Genomic DNA, 18,413 nt, shown 5'->3' on the forward strand with positions numbered 1-18,413 from the left:
GCAGAGGCTGGCACTAGGAACCGGGGACGTTTGCAGAAGGGGGCATAGAGCAGATGACAGGACTCTTGTCCGGTCCCTGGACACAAGGCACTGTGCCAAAAGTGTGTACGGCTGACCCTGCCCAGGGCAACTCGCTGAACGGGGAGTAGGGGATTTCTCATCAGAATGAGGAGACTTGATGGCCCAAAGGACTGGTGGGAGAATCTAGATAGAGAGAGGAGAGTCGGTAGAAGGCAGCGGGTCTCTGGAGTGGGAGGGACTGGGGCTCATATCCAAGCTCCTCTGGTTGTTAGCCATGAGCCCCTGTGCAGGTCACCCGATGTCTCAGACCTCTACGGTCTCATCTGTAAAATGGGCATAAGGGTGTTTACAGGACCATTTGTGAGAACCAGGCAAGCTCGGAAGCATTATGTTCCCATCCACCTCTTGGAACACGCTAAGGGCTGAAGTACACTAGTTATGTGTTAGAACATATCCGCCCGTCTGGGCTGTTTGGTGAATGATAAATGTTAGTGGTGGAGACGAGCTTTGCTTTAAGAAAACCAAAACACTCCTGCCCAAATGTATCAATTTGACTATTTCAATTCCGAAGAGGGACTTACTATTTTTTTTTATTTTGAAAGGTGTATTTTTACTTATTTTGAGAGAGAGAGAGAGAGAGAGAGAGAGAGAGAGAGAGAGAGGGAAAAGAGAGAATCCCAAGCAGTCTCTGTGCTCTCAGCGTGGAGCCCGATGTGGGACTCGACCCACGTGCCGTGAGATCACGACCTGAGCTAAAATGAAGAGTCAGACAGATGCTTCACCGACTGAGCCATCCAGGCGCCCCGGAAGAATTTGTTTTTAAGGCTCTTTTTATTGTGGAATAATTTTAGACTTACAGAAAAGTTGCCAGTCTAACACAGAGAATTCCCATATCCTGCTTGCCCAGTTTCCACCGTTAACATCCTAGATTTCTGTGCACATTTGTCAAAGCTAAGAAACTGAGATTGGTACAGCGCTATTAAGTAAGCTCCAGACTTTGTCTGAATCTGAAGGAGCATCTCTGAGAAGTCACTCTCTTCCTTGAGAGAGCGAGTGAGGCTCTTGACAGAGAAACTGGCACTATGGGCACGCGGGTGACAATGTGCACAATCGGCCAATGGGATTCAAAGGACAAAATGAGGGGCACCTGGGTGGCTCAGTGGGCTGAGCATCCGACTTCAGCTCAGGTCGTGATCTCGTGCTTTGTGAGTTCGAGCCCCGTGTCGGGCTCTGGGCTGACGGCTCGGAGCCTAGAGCCTGCTTTGGGTTCTGTGTCTCCCTCTCTCTCTTTCTGCCCCTCCTCTGCTCATGCTCTGTCTCTCTCTCTCTCTCTCTCTCCCTCAAAAATAAATAAACATTAAGAAAAAAAAAAGGGACCAAACTGTGATTTTGCCAAGCATGCAAGGTAGCAGGGTGTGAGGAAGAGACAACTTGAAGTCAGGAGGCCTCAGTGCGTGCTTTAGTCTGCCATTTAATCTGTATCTGCACAGCTCCCCTTACCCAGGTGCCTCTGTTCCTTCATCTGTAAAATGGGAATAATATTCCTTGCCTGGGGCCCCTGGCAAGGCATGGCAGATACAGGTCTCCCCCTCACACCCATTCTCCCATCTTCCTCAGTAAGAAACTCCTGATTTTAAGCTGGGCACGTGTCCCTCTACCAAGGACTGCATTTCTCAGCTTCCCACACAGCAAGATGAGGCCAGGTGACTAGGTTCCAGTCAATGAGGAGTAAGCAGAAGGGGTATGTACGTCTTCCTTGAAGACAGAAAGTATGCCCTTATTCTGCCCTCCCTCTTTGTGGCTGGGTAGAATGCTGTCATAATGGCTGGAGCTCCGGCAGCCCTTTTGGACCGTGCCACAACCTTGTCAGTGGAAGGCACGAATGGCAAAGAAGGTGAAGGCCAGGTTCCTGAAACTGTAGAACTCCATGGGCTAATTACCTCTAGACCAGGGTTTTCTCAACCTGAGCCCTACTGATATTTTATGCTGGGTAATTCTTGGGGGGGGGGGGCTGTCCTATGCATTGTCGATGTTTAGCAGCTTCCCTGGCCTCCACCCACTAGATGCCAGTAGCACCCCACTTCCTAAGGTGTGACAACTGAAAATGCCTCTAGAGATTGCCATCTGCCAAGGTCACTTTTGGTTAAGAACCACTCTTCTAGGGGCGCCTAGGTGGCTCAGTCAGTAAAGCATCTGACTCTTGACTTCGGCTCATGTCATGATCTCAGGGTCATGACATAGTGCCCGTGTTTGGCTCTGTGCTGACAGCATGGAGCCTGCTTGGGATTCTCTCTCCCCCCCCCCCTTCCCCCCTCTCTAAAATACATAAATAAACTTAAAAAAAAAAAAAAGAGCCTCTAATCTAGAGCAGTTCTATCCAATAGGAATAGTCACAAATGCAAACCACATATTTAAATTTAAATTTTCTAGTAGTCACATCAGAAAAAGTAAAAATAAACAGATGAAATAAGTTTTAATAATGTAGTGTATTTGACTCAATATATTAAAAATACTGCCAGGGGCTCCTGGGTGGCTCAGTCGGTTAAGCATCCAACTTCGGCTCAGGTCATGATCTCATGATTCGTGGGTTCGAGCCCCATGTTAGGCTCTGTGCTAACAGCTCAGAGCCTGGAGGCTGCTTCGGATTCTGTGTCTCCCTCTCTCTGTCCTTCCCCTGCTTGCACTCTGTCTCTCTCTTCCTCTCAAAAGTGAATAAATGTTTAAAAATATTAAAAAAAAATTACTGTCAGGGTGCCTGGATGGCTTAGTCAGTTAAGCGTCTAACTCTTGATTTCGGCTCAGGTCATGATCTCAAGGTTTTAGAGTTCAAGCCTGCATCGGGCTCATGCTGACAGCGGAGTCTGCTTGGGATTCTCTCTCTGCCCCTCCCCAGTTCGCTCTTTCTCTCTCTCTCTCTCAAAATAAATATTTATAAACTTGGGGCACCTGGGTGGCTTAGTCGGTTGAGCATCCAACTTCAGCTCAGGTCATGATCTTGCAGTCGTGAGTTTGAGCCCCACGTAGGGCTTGCGGCTGTCAGGGCAAAGCCTGCTTCAGATTCTCTGTCTCTTTCTGTCTCTGCCCCTCCCCTCCTTGGGCTCTCTCAAAAATAAATAAACGTCCAAAAATGAATAACTAAACTTAAAAAAATTATGGTCTGGGAATGCAAGCTGGTGCAGCTACTCTGGAAAACAGTATGGAGGTTCCTCAAAAAACTAAAAATAGAACTACCCTACGACCCAGCTATTGCACTACGAGGCATTTATCCACAGGATTCAGGTGTGCTGTTTCGAAGGGAAGCATGCACCCACATATTTATAGCAGCACTATCAACAATAGCCAAAGTACTGAAAGAGCCCAAATGACCATCGATGGATGAATGGATAAAGAAGATGTGGTATATATATACAATGGCGTATTACTCGGCAATCGAAAAGAATGAAATCTTGCCATTTGCAACGATGTGGATGGAACTGGAGGGTATTATGCTAAGTGAAAACAGTCAGCCAGAGAAAGACAAAAATCATATGATTTCACTCATATGAGGACTTTAAGAGACCAAATAGATGAACATAAGGGAAGGGAAGCAAAAGTAATATAAAAACAGGGAGGGGGACAAAACAGAAGAGACTCATAAACATGGAGAACAAACCGAGGGTTACAGGAGGGGTTGTGGGAGGGGGGATGGGCTAAATGGTTAAGGGAATGCCTTAAGGAATCTACTCCTGAAATCATTGTTGCACTATATGCTAATTTGGATGTAAATTTTAAAAAATAAAAAATAAAATTAAAAGAAAAAAATTATTGTCACTTATTACAGGATTGGTATAAGAATTGTTGACAGGCTAGGGCACCTGGGTGGCTCAGTTGGTTAAGAATTGTTGACAGGCTATATTGCATTCTTTTATTCATACAAAACCTTTAACACCGGGGTGTTGCAATAGTAACATTCAAGTAATTAAAAGCGAGATTGGTGATGTGCAGTTGAGACTCAGGTCAGAGGGCATGGTGGGTGCTGTGCCCCACCGAGGTCCCCTCCCTGCCAAGGCACTCAGGCCCCTGATGACAGTTCATGCCACCTACTGGGTCCCTCTCCAGGACTCCTCTCCAGCTGAGTCACTTTGCTCAAGGGCATGTCCTTTCCCCAGGGGCAACCTGTGTCTGACCGGCACTGGTGAGTGGGGATGTATCCCTTGCCCAAATTCTGGACAATTCTGAGGGCCATCCCAGCCCCAGAGCTCCCACAGGATCCACAAAGACCTCACAGCTTAACTCACTCCTCTGCCCACTCTGACCCTCACTCACTCCCAGACAGCTTGCTGATCCCAAGAGCACTCCTCAGTAAATGTCCATCGTGCAATCGGCAACAGAGAGGTTAAGTGACTTGCCCAAGGTGACACAACCTGTCCACTCCCCAGAAGTCAGAGTTCACCGGGGCTTACTGTCCCTTGGCCCCTTCTTACTCCAGGGGTCTGCCCTATGGCTCCCCGTTGTTGTATCCCTGGAGAATCACACTGTTTCCTCCCTCTGCACCTTTGCACACATTGTTGCTTATGCCTGGGGAATCACTTCTGTTCCTTCACCATAGAAATCCTACCTCCCTTGGGAGGGTGGGGAGTGGGGGCGGGGAAGCTCAAATTACCCATCCTCTCCTCCCCCAGGAAGCCTGCCTGGGTTAGCCAGCTCTAAAATCTCTAGATGGTTCTAAATCCCTAGTGTGCTTCCTGTAATCTGTGGACACACATGTGCAGTGAGAGCCCATGGGAATTGTTAAGCCTGAAGAGTTGGATGAGGACAGAAGTGGAAGGGGCCAGGAGAATATCCTTTCTGGGCACCACCTTGTGAAATTTGTGTGCATTTCCATGTTACTCCTAGAAGATTAGTTAATTGCGGACCAGACTGTACCAGGGAGTTTCCATTTGAAGCATCCACCACGGTGTTTCATGGCAGCTTATGTCAATCTGGTTAATCTGGCAGCCCATGAGTAGCCTCTCTATGATGTCCCCATGTCAGGTGTAGGACATGGGAGGAATATCCTGCCTGGGAGATTCCAGACGCCGGTCTAGGCTGGGGGTCGAGAGGCTGTGCCAAACAGGACCCAGTACCGAGGTCCAGAGTCAGACGGCTTGGGTTCAATCTTGAATCTCAGGCACCTTGCCTTGGGTAAGTCACTGCAGCATTTGGAGCCCGTGTCCCCTCCTGGGGTAATCTCACTGTAACTTGCATGGGTGCAGTGGGGATTGAATGCATTACATCAATACCTATGCAGAGCCAGAGCTCAGCAGGTGGGAGCTTCCTCCGGGTCCCCTGCGTAGGGCGCTGCGCCTCAGCGGGCCTCCAGGGCTGAGGTGCTGTAAGGAGAGGCTGGCAGGCCAGAGACCGGGGCTACGAGGGCTCCCTCCTGCCAGTCCGATTCTATTTTCTGTCTGGGCCGTGGGAACAGCAGTGAGGGCTGGCCGGGCCTCAGCCTGATGGGGCTGTACACCCTGTGTTTGGGCAACCCCCTGTCCGCCAAGCCTATTGGCGTAACAGTGCCCCTTCTCTCCCCGGAGAGGCTCTCCCCCCAGGAGGAAATCCCTGCCTCTGAGCTCTGCAGAGGCGTCTTACCTAGGCGAACCCGCCAGAGAAATTGCCAAGGGGCAGACCGCGCGTTTTTCTAGTGAGGGGTGGATAGGCAGACACCTGGTCTGCACCTCTTCTTGGCCCTTTGGCCTTTTCCTTCTATCTCGTGGTCTTGCAAACTGTGGCTGCCCCCTTACTCTGTTGAAGCCCCTCCTTCCCCATCTGCCAAAGGGCCCGCAGCCCCTTCTTCCCAGGGCTACTGTGGGAAGTGTCCAGCCCAGAGTAGGTATTCCCAAAATAACAGGGAGGATCTCAGTCCTTCTCCCCTTCAGGGAGTCCAAGTCAGGAAAATCAACAGCTTTTTGGTATCAGACATCACTGAGGTCCACTAGCCCTGTCCTCCCAGTATGTGGACAGCTGGGGTGGGCACCTCCTTTCTACCTACTCCCAAAACGAGCAGTCCCTCCTGTGTGTGTGGGCCCTGAGTGGCTGACGTCGGGGCATGGGGCACGGCCTGTGCAAGGAAAGGTCATGGGGTCTGGGCAGATGCGAGCTGCTTGCTACCCGCAAATACCTGGGGGCATCCGTACCCGCCTTTTCCAATTATTTTAGAAGGGGCTCTGTCCTCTCCAGGCAAAGCCTGTGAAACTTGAATTCTGGAGCCGGGCAAATGTGATCCTTTTCTTTTCTCTCCTGTGCCACACAGGCTGCTGAGGCTTCTGGCTTTTACGTATACTTAGAAATAAATCTATTTCTAAATGAAATATTTCAGATTGCCAAAATACATAAAGTGTTCTTTTTTTTTTTAATGTTTATTTACTTATTTTGAGACAGTGACAGAGAGAGCCTGTGGGAGGGTCAGGGAGAGAGGGAGAAAGAGAATCCCAAGCAGGCTCTGTGCTGCCAGCATAGAGCCCAACGCTGGGCTCGATGTCACTAACTGTGAGATGGTGACCTGAGCCGAAATCAAGTCAGACGCTTAACCGACTGAGCCACCCAGGTGCCCCCATAAAGAGTGTTCTAATGGCCATTCATGTTCCCACTATCCAGCCTAAGGGAGAAATGATTCCATAAATAATGGTAATGGCCTTCGGTTAGTTGAAGGCCCCTATGTGAGCCTGCCTCCCCAGAGGTAAGTCCTCCTCTGAGAATGCTGTTTATTACTTCCTGGCCACATAGGTAAAGACTCCTGTGCAGTATCTAGTGTTATTCTGCATGTTTCTAAACCTGAGAAAGCATATTATACAATGTGTAACTTATACTTGGCTTCTCTCTGCCCTGCCCTTAGGTTTCTGGGCTTCATCTACGGAGTTCTAGTTCATTTGCAGGCTTCCGGAGTCCTTCATCACGTGAACAGGCCACAGATGGCGTAGCTAGCCTCCCATTAATGGACATTTAGTTTGTCTCCAATTTTTGCTATTACAAACAATACTGGGATACATATAATTATACAGACTTTTCCCTCTGGCTAGCATACCTCCTTTCCCCAACCTCGGTCGCCCAGAAACTCCTATGCATTTGTCAAAACCATCCTCGCAGGCATCAGGACCTGGACTTTTCAGGCTGACCTCCTCCCAGAGCAGCTGGAATCCCGGGTGGAGCTGCCAAGAGGTGTTGCCCCTTGAGGACTCTGTGGGGCCCCGGGCTGCTACTCCTCAGGAACAGACACGCATCTGGGCCCTGGTACACTGGCCGGTCTTGTTCCAAGAAAGGAATGCAGGGCTTTAGGATAGGAATTGATGGTAGCCAAAGAGCACGGGTTCTCGAATCTGCATTTTGGGCGAGGCTCAGTGGCAGGGCTCATGTTCCTTTTGCAGCATCTGCTGGTGGCTGGAATGGCGGGGGGCTGGCTGGGCTTTGATCTCCAATGGGGTGGTTGGACGCTCTACACGGTGGTCCAGGATTCCAGAAAACCAGAGGCAGAAGCTGCCTGGCCTCCTAGGGGCCAGCCTGGAACAGGGCCAGGATTATTTCCACTGCATTTTGCTTTTGCCCATGCTGTGTGCTCAGTTGGAGACACTTCTCCAACCCCCACTTCACGGATTGGCCTAACTTCCATCTACCCATCCATCAGGAGACATCACTTTCCCCGGGGACTCAAAGCCCTCCCTCATATTCCCAGAGCAGCCTGTACTGCCTTGATCACACTGCACTGGAATTGTTGCTTTCCCAAAGGCCTCTCCAGGTAGAATGCAAACTTGCATCCCGCGCCATGCCTGGCACATGGCAGGTGCTCTGGGCATATTTGTCCAGTGAAAGGATCCAGTAAAGGGTATGCTCTTTGCACACTACCCCAGAGAGCCTCCCATTTAGATGCTGCACTTGTCACGGACCCTGAGACAGAGCTTAGCGTTCAGGATGTTTATTAGGAAGTTTCCTTGAGATTAATACCTGTGTAAGAGATGGGAAGGAAGCAGGAGTGGACTGAGGGAGATCCCTTGGGAGGAACCCAGGACAGGTTTGCCTGCCCCTAGGCGTGTCCTGGGGCTAAATTAGCCCATCAGCAGAAGATGGCCAGACTTTCATTCTCCTGTCTCAGTAGTCATTGGGATGTAGACCACCCCTACCTGGGTGTGACCTTGGGGGAGGAGGCTGTCTGCAGTGGAGACTATCCCAGAAGGGGCTGATGGTTGGGGGGCTATCTGCTTACGGCCCTCTCTGTGGCTCACACAGTAAGTCCTTCTTTGGAGGGGGACTGGAATGACACGCTTTTGTTTTCCTCTTGGGATAGAAGAACATCTTGGGGGGGGGGGCAGGTAGTAGTCCCTGAGAGCTAAGAGGAAGTGCCTTGCCAGCTGTGACCTGTGGCTGGAGGAAGAGTTGCTGTGAGAGCAGAGTACTGACATCCATGCCTGGGGGAGCTGGAGTTTCACTTCCAGGTCTTCATGGGGCTTCATTCCATCAACACTCAGAACGTCCACCTCTTCTGTGCCAGGCACTGTGACTTGTAGTGGGGGGGGGGGGCGTCTGGGTATCACTTGGGTGTGAATCATGTCTCTATGACCTCCACTCCCTCCTTTCTGACCACTCCCCCATTACCCACTGTCTACACTTCTTCCAGACTGATCTTTCCAAAAAGCAAATCACGTATTCAACTCTCCTCCTTAAACCGTACTTAGAAATCCCAGCTCCGCGCGGGCCAGGGCATGCCAGGCCCTCTGTCATCTGCTCCTTCCAACTCTCTCACCTTATTTCCTTATCCCCTAGGTCACCCGGCCCCAGACATGCTAAAGTGGATCTGCCTTGGCAATTACTGCTGCCCTTGCCTTGGGCCACTTTCCCTCCAGATGTTCAGAGAGGCTTCTTCCAAGTCTGTAAGATCCAGGTTCAATGTCACCTCCTCCAGGAAGCCTTCTCTGATTACACACTCGATGCACTTTTTTTTTTTTTTTCATATTTATTCAACAAATATTTATTGAGCACTCACTATGTCCCAAGCACTTTCCAGGCCGAGGGGATATTCCAGGAGTTGGACTCCGGGCCTTGCCCTCTTGCAGCTTATATGCTAGTGGGAAAGACAATCAATCAATCAACGAAGATAAAAGGTGCCACGATTTCAGAGTGTAAAGTGCTATTGAAAAAACACACACACACACAAAACAAGAGCAAGGTAAGGGGGGCGAAGAGTGTCCGGTCGGGGTCGTCACATCCAAGCAGCCTCCCCCACCAACCACGGTGCAGCTGTGCGGACACGCCCTGGGCGCGGAGTCAGGAGCGGCGCGCGGAGGAAGCCCGGGAGGTCGTCGGGGCGGCGGCGAGGGTCACCTGGGCCCCACCCTCGGCTCCAGGCCGCCGCCGCGCCGCCGCGCGCTCGCTCCCGGGAAGGGCGCGCCGGAGCGGGTCACCCAGGTGCGCGGCCTCCGGGAGCCACCGCCCCGCCGCGCGGCCTGGGGGGGCGGGTCCGGCCGTGGCCCCGCCCCCGGGCCGTCCATAAATGCGCCGGGCCGGCCGGCACCCCGGGTTCCGAGCGCGGTTTCCAGCAGGCGGCCGGACGTCGGCGCGGCCCGCGGCCGATTTGCTGCCACGCCTGGGTCGCGGTGGGCGCGGAGCCGCAGCCATGCTGTTCTGGCACACGCAGCCCGAGCACTACAACCAGCACAGCTCCGGCAGCTACCTGCGGTAAGGGCCGCGCCGCCCCGGCTTTACGGGCGCAGCCCGCGGGGCGCGGCCGGGGTCGGCGGGCGAGGCGCCGTCGGACGTCCCGGGGCGGGGCGGGAGCCGCAGGGCCCCGGGTCCCGAGCGCCCTCGCCGCGCCCCGGCCTTCCCGCTGTCCGCCCTTTGGGGACTGGGAGGGACGTCGCCAAGGTCCCGCCTAGGGACTGACGGACCCCGGCGGGGCCCGTCCTCCCTCGACGACCCTGGCGGACGCGGAGCGCACACCTGCTGGCCGCAGCCGCCCAGTCCGGCCGCCTCCCCCGTCTCTCCTCTCCACGCTCGCGCGGGAAGAGAGAGGAAACTTCCTGCCGTCTGTCTGGTGCCCGTCGCGGGGAAGTCTGGTCCCCTGCTCTTTGCCCCTCTCTGCCCGGGTCCTTCTCCGAGCCTCGCGCCCTCTCCAGTCACCTTGGGCCGCGGGGCGAGCGAGCGGCGAGGGCGCGCTTCAGCCTCGCGCGCCGGCGGGCGGGGGCTCCGAGGAACAGGTGGCCCCCTCCTTCCAGGTGGTCTTGCGTTATCGGCCTGGGGCCCGCACGTTTATTACCCTTGATGGAAATCTTTCTTCTTCTGCAGGGACTTGACTAGTGCTCTTCAAAGGGAAAAGTAAGTCGTGCTTGTTTTTTTCAAAGTTCTCTCCCATCCCCTTTGAGGAAGTACGAGCCCCGTTAGCTTCGGTTCCTGGAGGATTGTTTTTCCCTGTTCTGCAGCTGGCTGGGCACTAATGGGCAGTCATTTCATTTTCTGAACTCGCCTGAACCAGCTTTAGCCTGTCTTTATTTCCATCCTAGTCACGGTTTATGAAATGTGCCTAATTTAACCCAAAGGGCATTTGGTATGGGCTCAGAGAAAGTGAGTCGTGAGACCCAGGGAGAGGGAGTCGCTGGCACTGGTAGCCCTGAAGTGAGAGCCATTCTGAGTGCCCCCCTACCTCCCCCCTCGACTTTTTTTGCCCCAAGAAGTTCTCACTCAGATGTAGCAGTCCACGTTATTTGGAAATCCTGGCTTCTGATAAGTATGCGTCCAGTAGTCCTCTCTGAAGCCATCACCCTTCTGGAAGCAAGGAAATGATTGGGTTTAACTGATGTGTCTTCTGTTCCTTATTCCTGGGTCTGAGTAGTAGAAGGTGGCAGAGTGTAGCCTCTTAATTGAGGAATGATGGCTTCCCTGCAGACCCCGATGATGTCATCCGAGGGAAGCTGCTGGGGGAGGGTGTGGGGGATGTCGGGAGTCCGCTGGGGGTTGTTAGACCCTGCAAAATTGTATCCGTTCACCTATATGAACCGCCACCGTGGAGTCCCTTTTTATGGTACTGTGCCATGTGGTTACAGTTGTGGTGTTTTGGCCAAATTTTAGTTTGTGGCCATTAAATATGTTGCCGTATCTTAAAAACAAGTTTGAAGGTGACCTTGAGTGGAATATGAGTGTATTTAAAACTTCCTGGATACTTAAAATGTCATCCCATTAGGGAATAATGCCCCACTGTGTAGGAGGCTCTTCTACTGAGATGGAAATTTGTCTGTGGAGTTCCTTAGATACCTTTTTAGGATTTTGGTGTTGTATTGGGGGTCAGGCGGTGGGGTGGGAGTTGGGGTGCAAGGTGCCCCAAAGCCATATTGGTTTCTGGGGTCATTTTGGGGGCACGGATAAAGAAACATTTGGTCCATGGTATTTATTTTATTTTTTATATTTTTACTTCGCTCTTTGGAAGCTAGGGTTTTCACCCTTATAGAGGCTGACCTCGGTGAAGGCCAAGGTGAGGGTCAGTGACTATTGCCACTGGTTCCCGCAACTCCAGAGTGAGCGTCTTGTCCTTTTCCTTGGTTTTTATATTTTATTTTTGGTCTCCTCACGCTGCACCACTTGTGCAAATCGTCTGACCTTACCAGTAGTGGCCTTTACTCTTTTCTTCCTTTTTCTGTTTGATGTTCTCGTGACTTTTATTCCTTGGCAAATAAGGATGCCAGGCTTGAAACAAGTTACTGTTGAGTGATGGTTCTTACCACCCCTGCCTTTTCTTCTTCCTTTTTTTTTAATTTAAAGGCAGCAGGCGCATGGATTATTAACTTAACATGGTCTGGGCAAACATGACCTTATGCAATCCCCAGGTGAGCAGGCCTGCCTGCTTCTCTCATGTTCCTAGATAACCACTTGGGCTGGGAGTGAGCGCCAGTCTGGCAGAAGGAAAGTGCGGTGTTCGGAGGGCCAGGACAGCACTGCGCTCCTGTCTTTGGGCTGCACATGGTGGCCCAGGAGGCCCCCCCTGCTCAGGAGAGTTTCCAGGTGTGCTCTGAGCCAGACTTTAATTCCCGCGAATGGTTTGGCATTGCTCGGGTGTGTGCCGGGTTTGTGTTTTAGAGACTACTGGTTTATTGTGTCGAACGAGGAACAGATTGTACCAGTGACTCTGGTTTATATAGTGAAGCGGGGTCAGTGGATCTGATTCATAACCCGGGACACTCAGAGGGAGGAGGGTGATCAAGATAAGGGCCCCAGGGCTTTTTTGGCACTGGTTTCCTAGCTGCTTGTAATTTAGAGGTCTTAAAGCCACTCCTGCTCACAGGTCATTCGCGTTCTCAAGAATTTCTTTTTCCCTTGTGAGGACACTTCAACAGTACGTCTAGATACAAGTCCTAGGCTGATGTGAGACTGATTTTTTTTTTTTTCTTTTGGATAATGTCAGGGGGAGTTGTTCAGAGGTGGAGGAAAAGAATCTGAGCATCTTGATGTTTTCCAGTTGGATAAAGAAAACTGAATTAAAGCCAAGGTCTTTCCTGCTTGTTTTGCATTTAGGAGATGCTGTATGACCCTTAAAATTATGAGTCGACTGTCCTTTTTTTTTTTTGAAGAGTGGTGGTGGTAGGGTGTCACCTGAGCGAGTGAAATGCAATTCCTACGTGTTTGCATAGTTTACGGAGCCCTAAGGACAGGGGTGAATTGGCCCGAGAAGCCACCAGTGAATAGAATGGCTGACTTAAAAAGTTACAGGTTTTGTTCAGATTCTTATGCTAAAAGCCAGCCTTCCTAAGGAGCAGTCTCCTGTGGATGGAAACCATGTGGCATTTACAGTTTACCCCACTGCCGCTGGTCCCTGTGACACAGAGAAGACTTCTGTAATTTGTAGATAGTAGATAAGTTTGCATTTTTGCCTCCTTGATTCGATTCTGTAAATCCCTGCAGGGCCACTGGGGACAGGTGTATTCTGTTGGAAACCTGCCTCTCTGAGCGTTGGTGACTCGGGGTTCAGAAAGCTGAGCCAGCACGCTGCCCTGCATTTCGCTGCGCTGCCCTTGGTGCCCCTGGTCAGGATCCGCTTGTCCGTCGAGGCTGTGTCTTGGCCCTGGGGCTCCCGGGGGGGCCCCATGCCTGACTGCCCCCTCCGTGTGTTGCAGCGATGTGCTCGCCCTGCCCATCTTCAAGCAAGAGGAGCCGCAGCTGTCCCCCGAGAGTGAGGCCCGCCTGCCGCCCCTGCAGTATGTGCTGTGTGCTGCCACGTCCCCGGCCGTGAAGCTGCACGAAGAGACCCTGACCTATCTCAACCAAGGTAGTGGCTGGAACGCGGGGGCCGGGGCAGAGCCTGGGGGCCGGCGCGACCTCCCGGGAGGGATGGGGAGTCGACCTGAATGACCCCCTTCCGGCTTCCTTACCTTGTCACAGTGGGGTTAGTCGGGAGGGGCTGTCGCGTCAGACACATTGCATTTCCCAGCCCTGGGACCTCCCTGAGCCTCTATGTCTTCATCTGCAGAGTGGATGCAGCAGCTGTGTTGTTATTCAGGCCAGCCGAGGGGTACTCGCGGTTTCTTGTGCACGCCCTCCGTGGGGCAGGTGCTCAGCGATCCGTGGCCACTGGTGTGATTACTGTTGACTGTGACCACGACCGATGTCCTTGCCTGGACGTAGATGGAGCACGTGAGGTATAGCGGACCTGCTGTCCTTTCTGGAGCCGCAGCAGGCCGTGGCGGGAAGACTGGCCCCGTCCTAATGCGCCACGGGGGCTGGACCCCGCACATGCCAGACGGAAGCCCTGTGTGGTGCTGGTGACAGGGCCGTGCACGCGTCCTGGGAGAAGTGGCGTGGGCTTTGCAGTCTGAATCTCAGGTCCGTGACTTTGAGCTGCCTTCTCTGTGCCTCCGCGTTTTCACATGGAAACCGAGAAGTGTAATTTTGGGACATTCGAAAGGAATGAAGTTGTTCTAAGTGTCTGCGATGATAACGGCTGTTGGGCTGCTGATTGCCTTTATCAGGACACGTGGATCAGCGTCCCAACAGATGGCGTTTTTGCGGTTTCTGTGTGAGCCTGTGTGTGTGTTTATTGAACTTCCTTCCTGGGTCACCTCCTAGACACCCCGGCATCAGGTGGGTTCGCTGACCCTGTGTTTCTCCGTGGGGAGAGCAGAGGGGCAGGGAGCACAGCCGTTTCGGTGGGCCTGCACTGTCCTGCAGGGTGCCACGGCACTTTTGTCTTACGTGGGCTGCCTCCTTTCTGGAAAACTTGAGAGTCCTGAATTTGGAGAGCCAGCCAGGGGTGGAAATGCAGCCGGATCTTCGGGCTGTCCTCTGCTGGCTGGCCAGCTTCTGGCCGGGGGGGACCAGCTGAGTGCTAGCAGGTGGCTCTGCGTCTTCTCCGGAAGGAAGCAAGCCCCCTCCCATGGTTGACATGACCCAGTGGAAGGGCATGCCTGTTCCCCTGGGTGACTCCCTGGCCTCAGCTGGTTGCCAAGCCCAAACTCGGTTGCAGTAGGGGGCCTGACTCAGTCTCTGACAGTATGAGGTGGCCATGGTGAAGAATGCCTCTGGGCTGGTCTGTGGAGGGGCTTCCGCCATTTTCCTTTCTTTTTTAGAGAATGTCAAATGCTACAAACTTGTGTACCTTTGCTTTCTTGTCTGGGCCTCTGCTCTTTTGTCTCAAGGTAGCCTGGAGAAATTGGCTCCTGTTTGCTGAGCTTTGAGTCCCGGGGCTGGTGTTGTTCTGGTCTTGTCCTGCGGTGCTGAGGAGTAAGTGGTTGGGGGCCACGAGTCTGGCCCGGGACACTGAGTGTGCACCCGCCTCCCTGCCCCGACTGCAAGGCCTTTGCCTGCCTTGCCTGCCTTCCCTGCACCCCTCCCCCCTTTAATCAGCCAACTTTGGACCATGTTTGGCAGTCCGCATACCGGGCCTTTTTTAAGAGTTTCTCCTTTGTTCAGTGCAGAAAAGTTAAGAGGGGAAAAGAGTTGCCTCATGGTCTTACTATCCTGTGTCAGTTTGGTGTATTTACTTTAGATACATTTTAAGTTGCATTTTCCTGATAATTAAAATAACACGTGCTCATGATAAACAATTTGGATGATTTAGACAAGTATAGGAAGAAAATGGGAAGAGAAAAAATGTGAAATCTCCTAATTACACCTGAGAACCCCTGCTAACCTGATTTCCATGTGTATTTGTGAATGCATCTTTTAGAACTGTGACCCTACTCCAGAAGTATGTCTGCCTTTCATTTTTTTTTTTTTTAATGTTTGTTTATTTTTGAAAGAGAGAGAGAGAGAAAGCGTGGCACGTGAGCAGGGAAGGGGGGGGGGGGGCGCGGAGACAGAATCCGAAGCAGGCTCCAGGCTCTGAACTGTCAGCACAGAGCCCGACGGACGTGGGGCTCGAACCCACAGACTGTGAGATCATGACCTGAGCCAAAGTCGGATGCTTAACCAACCAAGCCACCCACGTGCCCCTGAACTTCTCTCATTTCATTCGAAATGCTTTGAGAACCTAAATTTTTGTAATGGTTGCAAGATATCACATGTTCTAGGTCTGTTGCTTCGAGCAGTGTCATGGATGGACACTCAGCTTTCAGTTGCTATCTTTGTGTGAAATGTTGATTAAAAAAAAATTAATAAATTACCTTCGAAGTAGGATTACTGGATCGAAGCCTTCTCAGCAGAATGTCCCAGCAGGGCACATTTTACTGTCTTTCCCAATATTGGATGTTGTGGCTTTTCATCTGAATAGTGAAACACGGAACTTAAAGCAGAATTTCTGTCATTGTGGTTATCGTAAGCTAGTATTCGTCAGTCGGTGTGGTCAAATATTTATTGTAAAATAGGTTTCTGGATCTTTTACATTTCTCCATCAATAATGTTCATGTTCCTTGTCCATTTTTCTATTGGGAGGTTTATGTCTCACTGATTGTAAGAGCACATCATATTTGAAAAGTATCAACTTTTAGTTGCTATATGTTGCAAACATTTTCCCTTGTTGGCTGCCAGCCGTTTATATTTATTGGGTGACAATTATATTTATGCTGTGGGATCTGTGTCATAATTTTTTTTCTGTGTAAAAATTTATTTGAAATGTCTATTGTAAAATCTTTCAGTCTCTTAAAACAGTTTTTCTTCTATGCTAAGAATGCCCACCCACCCAAAAATCACTTAGTAGTTTCCTAAATTTCATTTCATGGTTTCCAAGTTGTAACACTGAAATGCACTTGCAATATTTTTTGAAACTTAGTAATTAGGCGTTTAATGATATTTTGGATTATTATTACTTAACATATATATATATATTTTTTCAGCCTTACCAGTGAGATTTATACTGTCACATTACATTTGGAATTTATGATGTGATATAAAGGTCTAACTTTGTTTATTTTTCTAGATAGTTAAGCTACTAGTTATTGCCTAGTTTATCCTTTTCTCACTGGCTTAAAATGCTGCTTTGGAAACATTTAAAAAAGCTATATTCTAGGGTATTGGTCCAGAAACAACGCCTCGCCCCTTGTATAGGTATTTGTCCTGTAGCTCAGATATTCATTGATTCTTGCCCCATTTCACACTGACCTGTTTATTGTGGCTTGGAAATTATTTCCCTATTTGAGTGTAGAAGTCCCTTTAATCATTTTTCTTAGTTCCTCTTGATCATATTCTTACAGATGGATTTTACAACCACTGAATCTCCTTGGTATACCTTTTTTCTTTTTTTCACAGCGATGAGATGATACACTTTATGAAATTGTTTCTTGATTTTATTAAACACTCTTCTTGTAATAACATTTTTTTGTCACTAAAGCCTCTTTAACCTCATTTAAAGTGTTTGCATATTATTTCACTATTTTTTCTTGTTATTTAGGATAGTATAGTGGCATCACTGCTTGAAGAAAATATACAGTGTAGTGTTTTGCTTTGTTTTTTGTTTTTTGTTTTTTTTTTTTTTTTTTTTTTTTTTTTTTTTTTTTTTTTTTTTTTTTTTTTTTTTACCATGTTTCCCATAATAGAGTGGAAACTCTGAGGACAGAGCCACGTTTTATCTTTTTAAGTGCTGTATCCCTGCCATTAAGCTTGGTGCCTGTGATACCGAAGTAGGTGTTCTATCGATATTTAGAAAATTAAACAGTAGGCATGATTTACTTTCCATTCTATTTTTCTCTCCTCTCTTTAAAAAAAAAAAAAAATTAAATGTTTATTTATTTTTGAGAGAGAGACAGTGAGAGCCAGGGAAAAGCAGAGAGAGAGAGGGAGACACAATCCGAAACAGGCTCCAGGCTCCGAGTTGTCAGCGCACAGCCCAGTGTGGGTCTCGACCTCACGAACAGGGAGATCGTGACCAGAGCCGACATCGGACGCTTAACCAACTGAGCCACCCAGGCGCCCCTCTTCTCTCTTTGTTGCTGTTACTAATAATGCTGAACTGATTATCTCTTTCAGTGTCTTTTATTTAAAGTAGTCTATACTTCTATGTCATAGGACACATTGTCACTGATTCAGTTAAAAACAATGGTTTTGATACGTCATTTAAAACCTTTTTGGTTAATTGAAAAGTTAGATATTAATGGTATTTTTTTTTAATTTTTAAAAATTTTTTTATTTTTTTCAGTAATCTCTACACCCAACATGGGGCTCAAACTCACAGTCCTGAGATCAAGAGTCACCTGCTCTTCTGACTGAGCCAGCCAGGCGCCCTGCTATTAACAGGATTTAATGTTTATTGCGTTGGCTCTGTGATGTCTGTTGTACTATTTCTGAGGCCACGCCATATCCTCTTCCTTAAAATGGTATTTTTAAAGCTCTGAAAACATGAAGGGATGCTCTGTCTGGAAGACATTTAAACCATCAGATGCTCATTTCTCCGCGTAGTGTCAGGACAGTGTGTTCCATATGGATGTCTTCTCACCAAGCCTAATGGCTGATTTTATATATGGTAGAAATGATTTGTAAACAATGTAGGTCTTCTTCCTCTGACATGGAGTCCTAAGAAGTGGGTGGACAGCTGTTGCATGGAGGTCTGCAAAGTCCCAGATCAACCTTTTTGTCAGTGGCCAGATCTTTCCTGAAGGCTGGAGCCAGAAGGCTGGGGTAGTGGGAGGAGTCAGGGAGAACCGAGGAAAGAGAGCCCCAGGCAATTTGTGTAGGGATTTCTGGCTTGGAGATAAGGAACAGCTTTGCAAGACTGGCTTGTTTTGGAGAAGACTTTTGGTGTTTCCTTATGAAGAACTCTTGAATCTTAAATATAGTAATAGATTCTTACGGGAGTCATGAATGAACTTCCTGTCCTTCGGAATGAGAGGTGGTTTAGTGCAAAGAAAGAAAAGCCACAAGCAAAGGCAAGAATGAAGTGTGTGTGTGCGTGCAGGGGTGGGGTGGGGGTGCAGTTAAGCACACTGTCTATCTTGAAGAACCCTAAGTGGTTTAGGTTAACTAAGGTTGGGGGAACA

General features: G+C 49.8%; 1 protein-coding gene across 1 annotated transcript in view; it reads left to right on the forward strand.

Moving 5' to 3' along the window:
• Nucleotides 1-9,640: 9,640 nt before the first annotated feature.
• TFCP2L1 (transcription factor CP2 like 1) overlaps nucleotides 9,641-18,413 on the forward strand; it is a 57,305-nt gene continuing 48,532 nt past the window's right edge. The window contains exons 1-2 of the mRNA XM_042994229.1: nucleotides 9,641-9,702; nucleotides 13,125-13,276. Of these exons, the coding sequence (XP_042850163.1) occupies nucleotides 9,641-9,702; nucleotides 13,125-13,276 (214 nt within the window). The remainder of the gene's footprint in view (nucleotides 9,703-13,124; nucleotides 13,277-18,413) is intronic.

The sequence above is a fragment of the Panthera tigris genome, chromosome C1 (genome assembly GCF_018350195.1).
Source record: "Panthera tigris isolate Pti1 chromosome C1, P.tigris_Pti1_mat1.1, whole genome shotgun sequence".
NCBI classification, from domain to species: Eukaryota; Metazoa; Chordata; class Mammalia; order Carnivora; family Felidae; genus Panthera; species Panthera tigris.